At 41.2% G+C, this 19016-nt stretch overlaps 1 protein-coding gene across 1 annotated transcript in view; it reads right to left on the reverse strand.

Moving 5' to 3' along the window:
• Window positions 1-19016, reverse strand: part of LOC139661670 (glypican-6-like) — a gene marked incomplete at its 5' end in the record, with an annotated part of 37482 nt that overhangs the window by 14559 nt on the left and 3907 nt on the right. Inside the window, one exon of the mRNA XM_071540200.1 lies at window positions 17930-17959. Coding sequence (XP_071396301.1) covers window positions 17930-17959 — 30 coding nt within the window. The remainder of the gene's footprint in view (window positions 1-17929; window positions 17960-19016) is intronic.

The following is a 19016-nucleotide window of genomic DNA, read 5'->3' on the forward strand; positions in this document are numbered from 1 at the left end:
GTCGGAGCATGTAGGGCACCCTCCAGCAATGCATGTTAATGTACGTCCGGTAATTCTAATTAGGGCTTTCACAGGGTATATCCGCCTGCCTCCATTTCAAACAACGGCCATAGATTTGACTTCAGAGACCAGCTCCTAGCTGCTTTAGATTTAGCAGTGATCTAACCTTATTAGACATAGAGACAGCAAGGCCAAGCAGCAAGGCCTCTCTCGCTTTTTTTAAGTCCAGGTCCTCATTATAACTCTAGCTGAGTTTTGTTAAGCTTTTGCTGCTAGCTGTCTCTGGACCAATTTCGCACCAATCCTTTCTAATGTATGTAAATTCCTTGGTGGAAGACCAGTGACTGATATATATTAAAAGTGTGCGCGCATGCTCTCTCTCTCTCTTCCAACTGCCTGGGTGTCACTGCGAGAGGTGTATACAGAGTGGGAGTGGAGCTGACGCACTGGAGCAAGGATTAAACACTGTGATTGGCCTCTGTTTTACGTCTCTATGTGAGCAACACCGATTCTCTGTCTGAGAACACACATGCCTATCATAATTGATTTTACAAAAACAATGTGATCCACTGTGACTCACAGTGTTTGAAGAGAAAACTAAATTGCAACCACCAAGAACAACCAGTCTGACAGCCTCCTGAAATGACTCATACAGCAGTAAACATGAAAGGTGGCATTCAATATCAATGATCAGCCGGTGACAAGGCGCTAGGCTCCACTATCTTGAGTGGTGCAGACCTGAGGATTTAGAAATTAAGTTGTCTCCATTAAATGTACAGTGCACATTTCAGCAGCTGTGAACTCAAGCCAGACCATGTTGAGTTGCAGGGCAGAGGTCCCAGACAGTTTAGTTGCTGCTTGTCACCGGAGAATACAGGTGAACTGGTTGAGCCCAATATTTTACCCCTTTCCCTGGTCATATCCATGGCTATAATTATACTGTTAGAGTGGGGATTCTGAAACCATAATAATACACCCCACGTCTCCACTCAATTCCAAGAATAGGCTGAAGCAGTGAGTAGTTAGTATGCAATTCACACCCTGTCCCTATGACAACCGCTTTGTCCAATAACCTTCATTATTATTATTATTTTTTTTAGCACTGTGTGTGTGTTTGTTTGTGTGTGCGTGTGCTTGTTATCCCTGTCTACCATCATTTGTAATGTAGTCATATAAGGATATGCTCAGATTACTCCATATTTAGTATCTGTCAATAGGAGCTTGCACGGTTCAGACATACAGCCTCAGACATGCAGCTTTAATGTGAGCACAGACAGTAGCACTGTAATGATGCACGCACATATGTGCAAATAAAAGGAATTTAACAGGTTTTTAAGGGGCTGTTTTTGCAAACTGCAAAATGCAAAAACATTCAAAGTGCTTATCAAAAGACCTGACAAAAATAAATTCAGTTCACTGCAATCAGTTTACTTGAATGTGTAGACAATGCAGATGGCATTTTTTCTAAGCTGCTATTTCACAAAAGTCAGCTTTGCGTTTGGATTTTGCTTCTCTGCAATTTCCAAATCAAGGGCGGGGGGTAGTTCAATTCAAATCTACAGTATGGTGATGGGTTGAGTTGGAGCTGGCCTGTAAAAGGTCAACTGGTATCAGCTGCAATCAGCATCGAGTGCATGAATGGATTGTGCCAAATGAAGCCTTCTGAGATGTGCTCAGAGAGACAGAGAACATGAAAGCAGGCAGTATGGAGGATAAGGGGTGCTGCAGCTGAGGGACTCTGTATCTGCAAATTATTTATTATTCATGCAGAAAATCACAAAGATGGATAACAGAAGGGTCGACACTGTAGTAACTGACTCGATTAGGTCCCAGGATGCTACCACAACTACAGGCGAAAGAAAAACATAGCATCATTCAGTCCACTTCACTACCACCATTGCTGTTAGGGTGCATCACACACACACACACACACACACACACACACACGCACACACACACACACACACACACACACACACACACACACACACACACACACACACACACACACCCTAACCCCAGCCTTAAAGGCCCAACTGTAAAACTTTTATAGGGTAGACTCACCACTGAAATTAAAAACTTGTCTGAGGAGACATTGTATTTCGCCCCATGGACTGATAGCAGATGACAACTATGAGTTACAGTGTGTTTGTGTGTGTTTGGATACAATCATAATATATTTCTTGTATGGTATCTGCAGTTCCTAGAAAAAAATAATAACAAAGCTGTTTGTTTTTATTAAATCTACATGAATATTGTCATTAACCATACAACACCTGTACATACGAACAGTACGTTTACTTTCCTATTGGACACAACTAAATTCATGTTAGTGTAAAGCTGTATAATTTAACTTCAAATGATAGAGTCTTTGAGGAGTGTTAGTGCGTCACATTCATGCTAAACAAACCGTGTCCTGACTAATGTAAGCACAGATGGAATTTTCATACACAGCTGGTTTTGGGTTTTATCCCTAGAGTAAGAAAACCAGTTGGGGAAGAAGGCCTTACAAACAGATGCCTTACTGTTAAGTAAAGCTACTAAAACAAGGTGATAACTGAGTTGGTAACCGTTTTGTAATGTAAAACACTTAAATGCATTAACAGGTAATATTCATCATGGTACGGATCACATGATATTACAACTTATCCCATGTTAAAAAAACTAAAATAGCCAAAGCCCTGGCATTATAAAAATAATCTGTTCCATAATGCTATATTATATGGAATGAATTAAAACTGATGGTAACCTGCATTGGATTGTCTCGGATATCTTATTGCCAACTACAATTAGTGCTACTTCCTATAGTATTTTAGATTGCTTTCCCTGCCTGGGGCTTTTGATGTAGAACACTGTACCGTCTACTGGAAGGGATTATTTTTTGGAGAATTAAACCTCAAGGACTCCCATATTTGACTCAACAGCAACAATTTTTGTTCCGCTTTGTTTTGTTTTTTGCTGCCTCTATAGTATGTTATCATAATTATTTTCACACCAATATATTAGCACAATTAAACAAGCAGCAAATTCTTGAGTTAAGGTAGGGCATGATTAGAGGTATAAAATACATAGAGAGGTCAAAAGTTACAGTGGTGATAGCAACAGTTTTGGTTGAATTCAGCTGATGAGGCCACAGATAGTGCATTAGACAGCCACAACAAAAAAGTCAAAATCAAAGACACTGATTTGTTCTTTAGTTGCTTAAACGGCAAAGAGTCCCACCATGTCCTGGCAGTGACACTGTATCAAATCCTTGAGTAACTTCTATCTACCCTGAATAAGGAATTAAAAACAAGACTGAATAGATCCAGGCCCTATTCTAGCCACTGGGGTGAAGCACAACCAGCACTTCAACATTTGGATATTGCAGTATGATATTGGTGGCAAGATCACTGAAAGTCCTCCAGTTTCCAGGTCACAGGGACACCAACAGGAGGGAATATACTTCTCCACACTGGGGGATTTAAACTATATAAAGCGTGTCTAAGAAGAATTAAAACATGTAGAAAAAGCCCCACGAGGAAGCAGCAAAAATCTTCAGTTACTTGTTATGCTTATAGCAATTGGCCCAGCTTACCTCTCACACACAATGGCCACAGCCGTTCATTTTGTGATTTGTTGCTTTTAAATAATGCAATAAATAGGATTGCCCTGGATGAATAGTATTTTTTCCCTGCCTAGTACCCACTTTGATGACTTTAGCTCACAATGCTCTGCTGCGTTTAAGGAAGGTAAATACCTTTTCTACCTTTAGGCAAATGTGCTAACCCCACCATGTCATGGGAAGATGTAGTGGACTCAGCTGATGAGCAGTGAGGCAGGAGTACATGTTGTCGAGGATGGGCGCTGCGGCTTTCTCGCAGCATTTACTGACAGGCTGCTCGGGGGTAAAGTGGTCAGGTTTTGTGGTCTTTGCTTATGTCAGGCCCTGAAGAGAGGTTCAGAAGCAGCAGAGCAGAGCAGCTCAGTGGCTTTGGTTGAAGAGAAAATCTGGGCCCAAATTTGCCTCAAGGTGGGGAATTACTCTAATTTACAAGGAAGCTGATGATAATGTAGTGTCTAACCAGTGCCAGCAATGGGTATAGAGTGGTGTGGTTTAGGAAGTGTTGAGCTTTCTTGAGCTGTTGTGGGCCTCAAATCAATGAAATGTGTATGATATGAGATGCTTCCCTGATAACCACATCGACATATTTGCAATGAATCAGCCACCTCCTCTAACATAAAAGCAAGATTTCCGTGAGCGCAATCACCATAAATACTTGCACAAAAGATTGTTTGATCAGATCCTTTGTATTGATAATTATAATGGGAATATTTTACTCACCGTTACGTGACAGAGTTTAGCGATTAGTTGATTAATCTCACTGTCTCCAGACCAGTGCATGCAGAATCCTATTGTGTGTGTACAGCATCACGATATATACCTAGGATGTGCTTATTAACCTCCGTCCCTCTGCCTTGAGTTAAACAGCTAAAATACCCGCATTTGGTACAAATCCGATTCTAAGATCAAGGAATAAGTGCGGGCCCAGTTTAAAGCAATATTCTGCTTAGTTTTAACATGGGGGTTATTTGGCACTTCACCACCATGAAAACCATAATATAAACTACTCAAAAAGATTGGATGCAGCTGGGATGAGTCTGTAGCGTTACTACCCATTCATTTTAATGAGACCACAAAAATAGCCTGAAAACTGACATTTAACATATTCGTGAAAATATTCAATATAATATTTCAATTGACTGTTGGCCCAACATTTTAGAACATAATTTCACCAGTTAATTTCATTGGCAAAATAATTAGCATTAATTTTGCAAAAATGTATTATTTTTATTGATAGAAGAGAACATAGCGGAGGTATACCATTTAGGAAAGATAGTTTCTGTTTGGGAGGCCAGATCTAGTTGTCCCCCACCAAAGGGGGGACTATGCATCGGTCTCCGTCCGTTCGTTCGTTTGTTAGTTAGTCACACTGTAACATTGACTTTGTGCCGCTAGAGGGCGGCATTGACAATGAATGGGGACTCAGTGGTAAAGCAGGTCATACAGTTAAAGTTATCATACAATGTGGGGGACAATGAATGGGGACTCAGTGGTAAGGCAATCCAGTTAAAGTTATCATAGGTAACATAATAGCCTACACACGCTACACACTTGGAGACATCAGTCTGGGTTGATGTGTTGAAGTGAGAGTCAATGGAGAATTTTTGGGCAAACCTCTAACCACAAGACACTGTAGTTATTGTACAGTTGTTGGACTGTTGTACTGTTATTGCACTAATCACTGCACTACCACTGTGCTGTCAGTGTTGCATGCTTTCATCACATCCAGAATTGACTACTGCAACAGCATTCTTTATGGCACATCATCCAAAGTCCTAAATAAACTCCAGTACATCCAGAACTCTGCTGCTGGCCTGCTCACCCGCTCCCGTTCCCGTGACCACATCACCCCTGTCCTCCAGAACCTCCACTGGCTCCCTGTCCCACAACGGCTCCAACTCAAAGTCCTTCTCCTCACTCACAAAGTCCTCCATAACCAGGCCCCCTCCTACCTCACCGACCTGCTCCACCATCACACTCCTTCCCGCAGCCTCCGCTCCTCTGATGCCAACCTCCTGTCTCCACCACTCAGGACCAAGCACCGGACCTGGGGCGACAGAGCCTTCTCCATAGCTGCCCCCTTCCTCTGGAACTCTCTCTCCAAACACATTTGAGACTGCACCGATCTGTTCATGATCAAATCACTAATAAAAACTCACCTTTTCAGAACTGCTTTTAATGTCTGATTAATGTTTGTGTTATATGTTTTTATTGTGTTGTTTTCTATGATCATTGTAACTTATGTAAAGTGTCTTTGAGTACCCTGAAAAGCGCTCTATAAAATAAATGTATTATTATTATTAGTGTTGACTACTTATATCATATTACCACTTACCTACTGTGCAATACCACATTATTATTCATAACACTCACGCTCCTGGTGTTGTATGTTATATTGTATATTGTATTATAAATTGTACTGTAGTGTACATTGTGTAACGTAGGGATTGTATTTATTGTGTATTGTAGTTCTTATATTTTGTACTGTATTGAGTAAAAACAGGACAATTACAGTTACTACATTTCAAGATATAATTTGTAAGCCTAATTGTGAGGAGAGTAGGCAACAGAAATATATGGTCAATCTGTCCTTTCATTGTCCCATACGAAAATGCTTATACAATTTCACTCATATTTCAAGTACACTCAGCAATCACTGACTGACCCAAGGGTGGAACTACATCACTGGTGGGGGACAACATGTTTACTATTTGCTTGTATTATTTTTAAATACCAATGTTAGTTTAAACCAAGAATAGAAATGCAGAATGACGACGGATCCAGGATGCTTTGTTGTCTTCAGGCTATTTTCGTGGCCTTGTTTAAACGCTACAAACTCGTCCCAGCTGCATCTGATCTTGGTTAGTAGTTTTTATTGTGATGGTCAAGTGCCAAATGACCCTCATGTTAAAACTAAGTGGAATATTGCTATAAGAGACAACCTTATCGGCAACCATTTCCCTCATTCTCCCTCCCCTCCTATCATTTTTGACAACACACAAAGCATTTGTACCAAAACTGATGAGCTGCGGGCCTGTACTCAATATCTGGCCGACTATTGTCAGAACCACTTGATTTGCCTTCCTGAAACTTGGCTGACAGAAGTGGATCCTGATACAGTGGTGGACCTGGAGGGCTTCAGCCTTGTGAGGGCGGGCCGCAACTCGAATTCGGGCAAGAGCAAAGGGGAGTACTAAACACATAGAACTTAGACTTTGAAGCGAGTGATATCTATGAGCTGATGACACAAGCTGAAGGACAGGCACCTGATGTTGTCAAGCTTATTCTGGGTGATGTCAACCACTGCTGCTTGAATGAACTGTTACCATCACCACCTGCCCCGTCACCTGCCCCACCTGGAATGATGCCAAGCTCAACCATTGTTACGGCCTACTACTCTGAGGCTCTGCCTGGTCTAGGAAACTCGGACCACAATGTGATCTGTCTCCTTACAGCATACAGATCTCGGCTATGGTGAGAGAGGGTTCGGAGAATGGAGGTGAAATGCTGGACTGCAGCCACGACCTCCGCTCTACGTGACTGCCTGGAACAGAATGACTAGGACGTGATAACTGATTGGACAGATAACATAGAGGATGCAGCCCTTGCTGTCAAAAGCTATATTTGCTTCTGCGAGGACTCTGTTATCCCAAAATGAACAACAAACTGTGGGTTACGCCAGAACTGAAGGCACTGCTTAATCAAAAAAAGCTTGTTTTTAAGTCGAGGGGTCGTAAAGAGGATAAATCAGTGTGGAAAGAAATTAAAGGCAAAATCAAGGAATGTAAGGAAGTGGAATCCCTCTTTAAGAAAGACATGAGGAGAGCTTGGCAGGGACTACAAACAATAACTGATTGTCATTAATGATTCTGACTTGGCCAATGAGCTTAATGAATTTTATTGCAGGTTAGATAACGTTGATTTTAAAAGGGAACAGAGAGAGGCCATTGATAATTTAAAAAGTGCCTCTAATTTGACTGATGTAGTGATAACGAGAGATGATGTTGTGGGACAGTTTAACACGTTTTACGTTTAACCCACGTGAATCCCAGGGTGCAGATGGGATTAAGTCTTGCTACTCAATTGGTGCTCCTTTTCAAAACTTGTTTCAGCGTTGATGTGACACTCGCACCGTTCCAACTATATGGCAACAGTCGCTTTGTCTTAGTGCCCAAGAATAACAGACCTCGAGAACTGAATGACCTGCACCCAGTCGCCCTAATTTCTGTAGCTATGAAGTGTTTTGAAAAAAATTGTCCTCAAGCATTTACACTCAGTGTTCCCTCTTCTTGATCCATACCAGCTTGCCTACTTGCCTACTCAGGGTTAACAGCATCGATGGACACCTTGATAAAGAGCAACCTTGTCAAAATTGTGTTCATGGACTTCAGCAGTGCGTTCAACACTATCCAACCTCACCTGCTGGTCGGTAAACTGGTGGATCTTGGAGTAAATCCCAAGCTCATTTTACAGATAAACGATTTCCTAGTTGAACGCAGTCAGCAGGTCAGATTTAATTCAGTTATTTCCTCCTTAAGATCCACAAGTACAGGATCCCCACAGGGCTGCATTCTGTTCCAATATTGTACACATTGTACACAAATCTCGAGCACTACAGTTACAGTTCATACAGTTCAACAACAACAACAGCTTTGTTGTGGGTTTTGGGGAGGAAACAGAGATTTATTTGCAAGTAATTTTCTTCATGTCAAGGTTAAAAAAATAAAGGAAATGTTGATAGATTTTTAGAAAGAATAAATTTCAGATTCCCCCCACTACAGTCAATGCTCCTGAACGTACTGCTAAGTTGATTGGTGCAACTCACCAATCAACTCTTTTGTTCCCACTGCAAATAGGTTGCTGAATGACCGAATTAGTCCTTCTGCCATAAATTGATATAATGTCCTGCTGTCATGTGCAGTGCAAGATCAGGATGGTGCAATTAACTTTTTGCAATAAGGAAAAGAAAATAGAGACCGTGCAATCTTTTTGTAGACTTCTTTGCAATGTTATTGGAGCAGATGGTAGAGGGAAAGCTGTACATGTGTGTGTGTGTGTGTGGGTAGGGTGCTTGAAGGGGGATGTAGTTGGATGTAGCAGGTAAGGGTTACATCACACTTTATTGCACTTTGACAAACGGAATTTCCCTGCTCGGATAATAAAGTATACCTTGACCTTGACCTGTCAAAAAGCTAAGATCTCTGTACTGCTTCATTAAACAACCTTCTTTCTTGTAGTTTCTTGTCTCGCCAATGTAGTGATGCACACATTAAATGATATGGCACAGACAGGGGGTCACACATTAAAGCCGGGTGCACACTATACAACTTTAGGCCTGATTTAGCTGTTACAAGTATTTGAGATTTGAGACAAAGTCCTCATGTTACAGACTGTGTGCACGCTGCCATCACTGAAACTGGCGTCACCAAAACTCGTTGAGTTTGGGCAGGTCAGAGAGGCGGCCTGCACCGTCTTTGAGCTGTCTAAGACATCCAGAGATCTTCCAACATGTTTGTTGCAGCACTATTGTAGTGTGAGATATGTAAAGACAAGTTTTGAGAACAGTGAGCAGCCAGTGAGGGCTTGTGAGGAAACCAGGAGAAGAAGTGGAAACCACAAAACAACACAACATCATCATGATTTTATAATTTACCTCCATCTCTCTGCAGGACAGAAAAAAACTATGCAGCCCGCATCTCCCCAACCATTCTCTCCTCCAAATTTGGCATCTAGCCCTCCTCTTTTTTTCTTTTTCAGCACAAATGACTGCACACACACCAAGTGCTGTGAGTTGCTCTTCCTTCTGAAGCTCCATTTTTGCTCAATCAGGTGAAAAACAAAGTCCTGTTTAGCATTTGTTTTTGCGAGACAGCGGGGTATCGGGATCCCTCAAAACCAAATACAAGTGAAGAATGTGTGCGTGTGACCACCCATCTGTGCCACATTGTTTAGTGTGTGATGGGCAAGACGTGACCGTCAAACAGACCGGGGGGGGTCTGGCACTGTGTAGTTCCTAGAGCACCTCCTCTTTTTGCATTCTTCATATGGAATGGAAATAAAGTAACTTTGGTTCAGTACATCGATCAAAGGTCCGTAGGTGTAAAGCAGGAAGCCCTCCACAATAAGGATGTGAGTCTCCTCGTCTTTATGGTCAGACTCCGAGAGGATGTCCGTATCCAGGGTGTTATTGACGGCATGCGACTTCTCAAACTTCACAGGGTTCTCCATCCACCCAAAGATCGTGCTCATCATGGCGTCCATGTCCAAAGCAGTAATGACTTGAAGAAGTCATCCTGATGTACTAACTAACTTGGCGAGACAAGAAACTACAGAAATTTAATGTGAGCAGTACAGAGAGCTTTTTGACAGTCTTGTAGTTTGCACTTGGCATAAGAAAGAATAGAGCATGGAGTTAATGCATATATGGTACAATAATGATGGCCCTGAGAGGGAGGGAAGAGGTGGAACATCAGCGGTATCTGGTTCTCTGTCCCACAGAAGGGAGGAGAGGAAAAGTTCACATAACCATAACCAACTATGAAAGCCTTATTTTATAGCAATAACATACATTTGGCACTAAGTCAAAGTTTGTCCAACAGCAAAGTTACAATGCAGACTGTCAGCACAGACAAAAGCTGTACATAAGAAGAGCATTTAAATGAAACTCATCGATTTGGTGGCATACTAAAGTGTTCTCTAACAAACTGTGGCACAATGCATGACCTGTCTTCTATCAAGGTGGCATAGCCTGCATCCAACAGCCCATGATATGACTAAGACACTGTATAAAATAAAATCTGCAACTAAGTTCCTGACACCACAAAGAATACAACTCTTGCTCTTGTTGTTTTTTCTATCTTTGTCAGCACATTGTAACAAAGCCTTTGGAAACCCCAAACGCATTCACGCTTTGTGGTTGTTGCAGCTGCTAAAACATTAGCTCAGTATGCCCAATAGGTTGAATTAGCATGCCAGAACAAGTAGCTTGTCTCAACACTCGTGGTTTTTTTCTACCCACTGATCTGCACAAAAATTGTGGCTTTTATAGAAAAAGAGAGGAGGACACATCTGCGGTACATGCCAGAATTTCATTAGGGCTGCAACTTGATCCATTTTATGGCATGGCTCATGGTTTTAAACCGATTTGGCTCTGTTACCGCTGGTCATAATTGGCAGTTGTGTCTACAATCGTTTTGGATTGAGCGTTTTCAGTGAATAATTAGTCTGGCTGCGAGGAACGTTCTAGTGGGAATAGTGATTTCTATTTCCATTCAGGATATGAAGGATGGTTAGCTCTGATTGGTGTTTCCTCCATTCATTCACATTTACAACTTGCTCCTCAAATCTCACTATTGTGGCTACAATAACAAACACAAGTCAAAGTAAATATAAGGTGGTACACTATATTATTATAATTGATTGAAGAAATGAAAACATTCAATGTTTATTTCATCCTTTATTCCTAGCTGAGAAATGGCTGTTGCCAGATCTCTTTCCTGGCCCTGGCACCGTGCTAAAACTAAGTGAAATGAAGTGTGAAGAAAGGTCTAGCCACTACTAATGACTCATTTACTTTCTTTCCAAGTGCATCCTCATTCTGAACAGTGTTCAGCACCAAAAATAAACATTACAGAGGTTAACAATGTTTAGAAATCTGGCAAATTGATCATTAAGTAGTTTCCTTTCAGGACATCCAAAACGTTTTCCTGCGAGCAATTGTGTAATTGAGAAATTGATAACCTTTGGTCAGCAATGTTTGTACAAGTTGATGGAGAGTAATTTCTCTCAGAATTGTTTCATCAGGCATCTTATTGCTTATCACTGAAAAAATAAAGACCAAATTAGCATGAAGAATAAACAGCGTAAGCTGTTATTGGAGTGGCATAGAGCGACAGTAAGTATACACATGCTCACGTCTAATCTCACCATCCTGTGTGTACATCCTCACAGAGGAACAGGCGCACCCACAGACTCTGCCAGTACTGATGAACACACAGAGCCCAGCTCATACTGAGGATCTCCGTCCTGAACACAAAGTTGTCCTTTTTTTTTCAAAAGTTTTTTTTGACATTTGGCCTTCAAAGAATTATGTCTTATGGAAAATACCCCATTTTATACATGCAGCATATTAATGTAATATATTTCAGTATAAGTACATGTTAAATAACTGACATATCATGCTCTAAAGTTATATACATGCCTAAAAATAGGCATAGCAGTTGGTTTATCAGTTGTCTTCAGGGTTTGATTTACCCAGAGCACTCGAAAATAGCGCTGATTGCAAAAAGCAATTGCAAAAAGCAATGCTGTTTAACAGCCGACTTGGAAGTCCCGGATGTCTGACTTTCCCACCAGTACATGAACACAGCATAATAATTCCAGTGCTTAAAATGACAATTGTCTAATGGCGGAAATCCCAGATCCAGATCATCACCAAAATCGAATGAACTGATCCTTGGGCCAAGGGCTATCTGTCCACCACATTTCAGCCGAATCTGTTGGTAATTTACTGAGATATCTTGCTAACAAGGAGGGATGAAAGCAAAACTTCCCTACAACTTCACTGGCAGAGTCATGCTTTAAGGTGGTATGCGATGCAACCAATTTCACTGCTGCTAAGTCACACTGACAATGACAGGCACTTCACTTTAAAAGAGAAAGGCCACTAGAGGGTGGTTGAGGGTGAGTGCCTCTTCCACGCTTGCGATAAAATCCAGGGGCTCACCACTGCCTCAGCCTGCCTGCCAGAGCTATGCACTATAGCTATAGTGCAAACACTCAAACCTGAGGTGACAGACAGGCAGGCAGCTCTTTAGCTCACTGACAGAATTAGACAACGTATACAACAGCAGCAGCAGCACTACAGACAAACCTTATCCAAGAAAGGGTGTTATATATAATCTAAAATGTCTATTTATGTTTTCACGAATCCCACTCACTAGCCTGAAGTCAAGCACGTTTAAAGTGGACACTCCGACAAGGGTGCGCCTTGTCACCTCTCCTGTTAGTGATATTCATGGACCATATATCAAGGCACAGCCGAGGTCTGGAGACTGTCCAGTACAGTGACATTAGGGTGACATCTCTGCTGTTTGCAGATGATGTCGTCCTTTTGGCTTCATCGGACTGTGGTCTCTGATGTGCACTGTGGCCGCTGCAGCTGAGTTTGATGAGGATTAGCACCTCCAAGTCTGAGGCCATGATTCTCTTCCGGAAAAAGGTGGCCTGCCCCATCCAGGTGAGGGTGCAGCAGGCCCAAGTGGAGTTCTGGTATCTCGGGGTCTTATTTACGAGTAAGGGTAAAAAGGATTGTGAGATTGACCGGTGCATCGGCTGCCGTAATGCAGGCACTGTATGGGACCACAGTGGTGAAAAGAGAGCTGAGCCACAAAGCAAAGATCTCGATTTACCGGTTGATCTGCTCTGAGCTGCTCTCTCTGTTCCCAACGTGACCCTGACCTGGAAAAGTGACTAGAAAATGGATGGATGGATATATCCTGTATATGCATATGTTTAGTATGTATGTATGTATATATGTGCATGTGTGAGTATTTTCATATATCAAATTTCCTTCCAAAATCTACTATGTTTTACCAAGTTTACCAAGGTTTTTTGGCAACAATGAGTGGGAGTTGGCATAGGCAATATAGGCAACAGCCAAGGGCGACCTCAAGCTAGTTACAGCATAGAACTTTTTTTTCCCACCCTCAAATAAACTCCCATGACCTGCACTCAGGCGAACTAACCCTATAGTGTATGGCTCAGGGGCCTCACTGGCAGCACTGTCCCACCTCTCACACTCCTTGCCTACAGGAGCACTCTGTTGATGTGTGTGGGGGGGCAGCTGTACGGGTCAGGACTGACAGTTCAACACAGCCTCAGGCACACAGACACAAGCACATACATTGGTACCCAGCTTTATAGGTAATACATCCCGACTTGCACAAAGATAGCATGGTATAACAAAGTTGTTACCCATGTTTAATTCTTTGAGAATTAGTTTTGAGACATGACCGTCAAATTCCACCAAACAGTTTGCGTTGCATTGCTGTCGGTGTCACATCAATGTGACATTTTACTTTATTTTTGCAGATAGATACAAATACCCAGACATCAGACACCACGTAACATAAAGTGATATAAATACATCACAAAGAGGAAACAAAGAATGCATGTTCACAGGACACAGGGCTAACAAAGAGAAAATACGGATACGGGGATTGGGCAAAAAACAACATAAACATGTTCTAGGGGTAAAAAGTTTTTATGAGTATGGGAGTATGGGAGGACGCACCTGGCCCCAGAACCCACCGCCAAAGCGAGCCACCCCAGTGCGCCCACAGAGCAAAGAGGCACAACAGGGGGTCAGCCTCCAACCAAGAGTCATGCATCACAGATCGGACCAGATGTTTTTTTTTTTTTTGTTTTTTTTTAATCTTCCTGATATTTGAGCATTTTTTGCAGTGTCTGCTATGAATGGTTTTAGGGACAAGTGCTAGAGGCGGTTCCCATTTAAGGCAGCCTTCAGACCCTCAGGAGGGAGCCTACCCATCACAGGCCACCCACCCTGCTGTACTCGCCCTGTAGCTTATGTCAGTTTTGTCAATAAGTTTTCAGTAAGTTTTTACAGAATTTTAATAAGCAAAGAGCATGTTGTTTTGAAAGAGGAGCAGAGGGGAAAAGCATCTGGACCATATTCATCAATATGCTGAAGTATAGCTTTGGTATTTTTCACTATGTGCACCAATACAATACACCAAGCATACCATCTATTCTGAAAGAAAGAAAGAAAGAAAGAAAGAAAGAAAGAAAGAAAGAAAGAAAGAAAGAGAACTGACACTAAGCTGAAACAAACTACAATACAGCCTCAAACTACAGCCAGACACTAGTATAGTAGGTTACAATTATCAGCTTTTTGGAGTATGTTTGCCACTATGAAAAATGCCTTTTTGAATGGAACATCATAGCCTATATGTGGATTGCCATTCATTTTATGATATTTACATGAGTCTGTATACCAGAAAACAACCAATATCAACTTCATTTGTCATTATTTCAATGTACTATATGACGATGAATACATGCATCAGCCATCAAGAATTGAATCTCTGAGATTTTTGGGCTTGGACGCTTCCATTGGACAATACATATGCACCACAGGCAGTGGAGCAGCTTTCACTGATTTCAAGGGAAGCTTTCTCTTGATGGTTGATGGTAACGCCTGATGATGAATGGCCTGTACTGGAGCTTGGGAGTTAGGAGGGGTAGTAATTCAGACACAGTGATCATCACAGAAAGCCAGATATACCTTGCAATTAGGCTTCACAGCAACATGAAGACATCAAAGCCATCAGGTGCGCAGTTTAGAAAAAAAATAATAGAACAGACAGAAAGGGGAACGAAAGACAGCAGTATGTGTCTTCATGAATGTTTTTATGTTCTGTTATGTAATGTTTTTGACTTGTAAAATCATGAGTGTGGGTAGCTACTAGAAATTCAATGTTACAAATGTGCATAGCACTCACTTAAAAAGCCTTAGCTGCACAGAATGAGCTATAACGTTTTTGTTGTTTATTTTTCCTACTTGCGGCTGTTTCACGATGGGTTACGCAGCCATAGTTTTCACATTTTAATAAATCATAATGGCTTCATTGTCCACCTGGCTAATTTCATCCTAGGCTAGAGGCTGCTACTTCACATAAATGTTTGTGCCTTGTTTATTTGAGCTGATGTGATAGCTGAGCTGGCTGACGGTGTTGCAGCAAAAATCTTTCATTTAATACTGATGAATGTAATGTTATTTATCCAGATAGCCAATTCATTGCGTGTAGTATTTGCATTAAGGTTGAAAGTGTAAATTACAGTGTCCAGGGATACATTAGTGGTCTCTCAGTCTCCTCTGATTGCCTATCCTGTTTAGGGGAAGTTATGACCAGGGTTGAGGGTGATATAAGTTGACATGCGGTAGTATAGGGGGTGGGATCAACCTAGCCAAAAAGCAGAAAACAGAAACGTAATAATGTATCCTGCAGACAAACATACAACAATCAGAGTCCAAGACAAAATATAATGTTACATTAAAGGTAAGTGCACTGAGTAAATATTTTTTATATGTGCTCAAAAAGGCAGGATTCCAATATCAACCCAGCAGGCTAATGGGCCAAACCTATTTAAATCTTTACTACACAAAGCGAAGACAGCTCATTATTGAGTCTGCCACAGGATTCTTCATTATCAGTTTAAATTCACCTAGGGAGACCAGCTCTTTCAGCTCTAAATTGTTTTGCAGTGGGTTCCATGACAAGGCAGCAGAGTATGTAAGCACTTTTGCCTTATTTAGTTCTGATCTCAAGTCTGAACTCAGATGCAGATAACACAAACAATTCCTGTGACTACAAACAGGTTTTTAGAGATATATGAGCACAATATAATAGGCGCAGATCACACATTAAAAGACTGGATCAATGGAGATCCATGATGCACAACTCTGAACAGACAAAAAGGAGTTGATAGCCAAAATTTATTAGGATTTATTAGGATCAACTTACTTAGCATTGAATGTGTGCACATGTATGAATGTGTTTGTGCATCTATGAGACAAGGCAAGCTAGTAGGCGATCTAGGCTTGTTGAGATGAGCTGAATGTCACAGCAGCCTACACTTTACCAACACTCATCACTGTGTAATGCAATTTTTCTGCATGCTCAACTCGCAGTGGCAATTGCCAGTCTTAATTGTCAAGGTGTGTTCACACCAAACGCGAAGCGAATTTTTCACGCGGTGTGATACATACAAAGTCAATCCAAAGACACGAAGAGACGCAATTTCGCACCGGGCGACGCGTATGACGCGACGCGAATGACGCGAAATTCGCCTCAGTCGTGTATTTGCACAAGTTGAAATTTTTCAACTTGAGCAGAAAAAATGGAGGATAAGCTAATAGTAGCCGTCTGTGGGCTGGAGCTGTATGATACAAGTCTCCTGGCATACAGAGACCGTAACAAAAAGGAGAGGGCTTGGAGAAAAGTCAGCGAGGAAGTTGGACTACCTGGTAAGTTCTGAAAATATGTGTCTGTTTCTTTATTCCAGCTATCGGTTGTACTTTACTATGAACCAAGTTAGCACAAGCATTAGCCCCAGTTAGCACAGCACAGCTGGCTTTCCCGGCAGCGTTACTTGAATATTCGCGGGTTGTGTACTTGGGTTACTCGCGTAGTAAACACAAATGATCCCGCGGTCAGTAACGCGAGGCGAAGATTCGCTTCGCGTTTGGTGTGAACGCACAGTCAGATTTGTGTCTTTGCCCATCTCACACTACAGTCATAAAATATTTTGAAAGTACTAACTGGAGTGGGAGGCAAGACTTTGAGACTTTAACCCTAAAGAGTATCTGTGCTGACTGTTGGCCCCAATCTGATGATAAATCAACACAGGCTCGAAAATCCTAAAAGTCATGGTGAGACCATGGCAGTAAAATGGATAGTGAAAGGAATGCAAACGCCACTGCGGCCAAGAAACGGTGAGTTATCCATTCTTCTTCTTTGACTTGTAAAACTCACTAATGAATCTTGGTCAGTACATCAATTGATTGAAAATGAGCTTTTCATTTACTACATAATATGAAAGGAGAAAAAACTAAGTGTGCCAAAGTCATAATTCTACCACAGACAATATGCTGTTGTACCTTCTTACAGCTTGCATTTGCATTTTGGATGGAGTCCTGGCTAGTGTTCTTTTGTATGGATGTCTAAAAATGTTGAAAACAGCCTTAAAATTGACCAGCAAATCCCTGTTGTCTGGCTGTTAACTCAGATGTGAGGTGAGATCGAGGACAAACAAGCACAAAAAACAAGAGTCATGATTATTTGAAGATTTGTGAAATTTGGTAAATAAATCCTGGTATGTCAAGGTCTTATTCCAGGAATGAGTTACCATGACTAGATGCATTTCTGCTGGATCCAAAATATATCCATCAGCTGGATGAAGAAGGCACTACCCAAGTTTATGAAAATAATGCAGATTATACCCTTGAATTATTCCCTTCATAATCACATAACAGAGATCAGGCTTTGGGGCAAATCCCATACTGTTCAACAATAGGAATAACTGGAACTATTGATCATTAAGTGCCTGGATAGCAATAGTGTCACCAGAATAAAAGAAACAGAAAATAATATGAATGAATGTAGCAAACAAATAATTCAGATGAATTAAAGAAACAAGTAATCAATATCTACTTTGAATGATGTAAAGAATGGGCAGGTTGATTAAAACACCACAAGAGAGATGACTTGGTGAAAGTAAGAGGAGGAATGGAAGGCTTACGCTGGCTTGCATTGTCCTCCAGACAACCCTCTGGGAGCAGCAGAAAAATAAAGAAGAAAGAGATTTAATTGGACATTGGAGAAATAGACAGAGAGAGAGAGAGAGAGAGAGAGAGAGAGAGAGAGAGAGAGAGAGAGAGAGAGAGAGAGAGAGGGAGAGAGAGAATGTCTATTAGTTAGCGAAGCCAAAAGTTAAATGATAAATGGTGCTGCTGAAATATTCAATCCTCCAGCCTGATCTCTCTGTGAGATTCAGCACCTCAAACATTTTATTAGAAATGTATCCTTCACTGTAAAATTTGTTTAAAATCTGCTACAATCAAAGCTGATCATTGCAAGGATCAGGACCTGCATACATAAAGCAGCTTAAGTTTGAGAGATATTCTGAAGTGGCAAATCCTGGGAAAAGTCTAAGAATAGTAGTCAATTCATGCAATCCTGGTGACTGATACAACTCAATTTAACATTTAAACAACATTTAAAGTACCCAAAATAACTTAATGCTTTTGGTGTTAAGCAAAATATATATTTCTGTGCTGTTCCTAAGCGGCAACATAAGTGTACAAAAGGAAATGCAAAAGTAAGAGAGTGAGATGTGATTAAGTTTGTTCTCGAGATACTTGTCATCCTATGCAATCCAACACAATATTCCAGTGAGAATTATTCTCAGTCTTTACAAAAAGTTGGTCTGAGAATATTTATGGATGGATTATTAAAGCCTAAATTAACATAGAATTACAGTTGCCCAGGCATTTTTCACCATTCTAAAGGTTGGGTGGTGATGGTTTTGCAAAGTGCTATATAAGTAAAGACTTACTTATTTACTTACTTGTATTCATCAATGATCAAACTAACCTCCATTTCAACCTTTCCAAACATTAATCTCTCCCTGCTTGTCCCTTTTGGCACAGTGCGAATTTTGTGATTTGGCATTCTGTTCAAATAGTTTAAGCCCTTTCCCTGCAGTAATATCCACTTTTAGGAATATAATCTAAATAATAAGATGTCCAGGTAACTGTTGAAAAAATTTGCTTTTTTTGACGTCTCTGTAACCTCTGGCACTGAGTGTGTATCAGCAGAAGCCACAC

The sequence above is a fragment of the Centroberyx affinis genome, unplaced genomic scaffold (genome assembly GCF_046629955.1).
Source record: "Centroberyx affinis isolate AG114_WGS23_722 - 3 ecotype Tasmania unplaced genomic scaffold, CSIRO-AGI_Caff_v1 ptg003578l_1, whole genome shotgun sequence".
NCBI lineage: Eukaryota > Metazoa > Chordata > Actinopteri > Beryciformes > Berycidae > Centroberyx > Centroberyx affinis.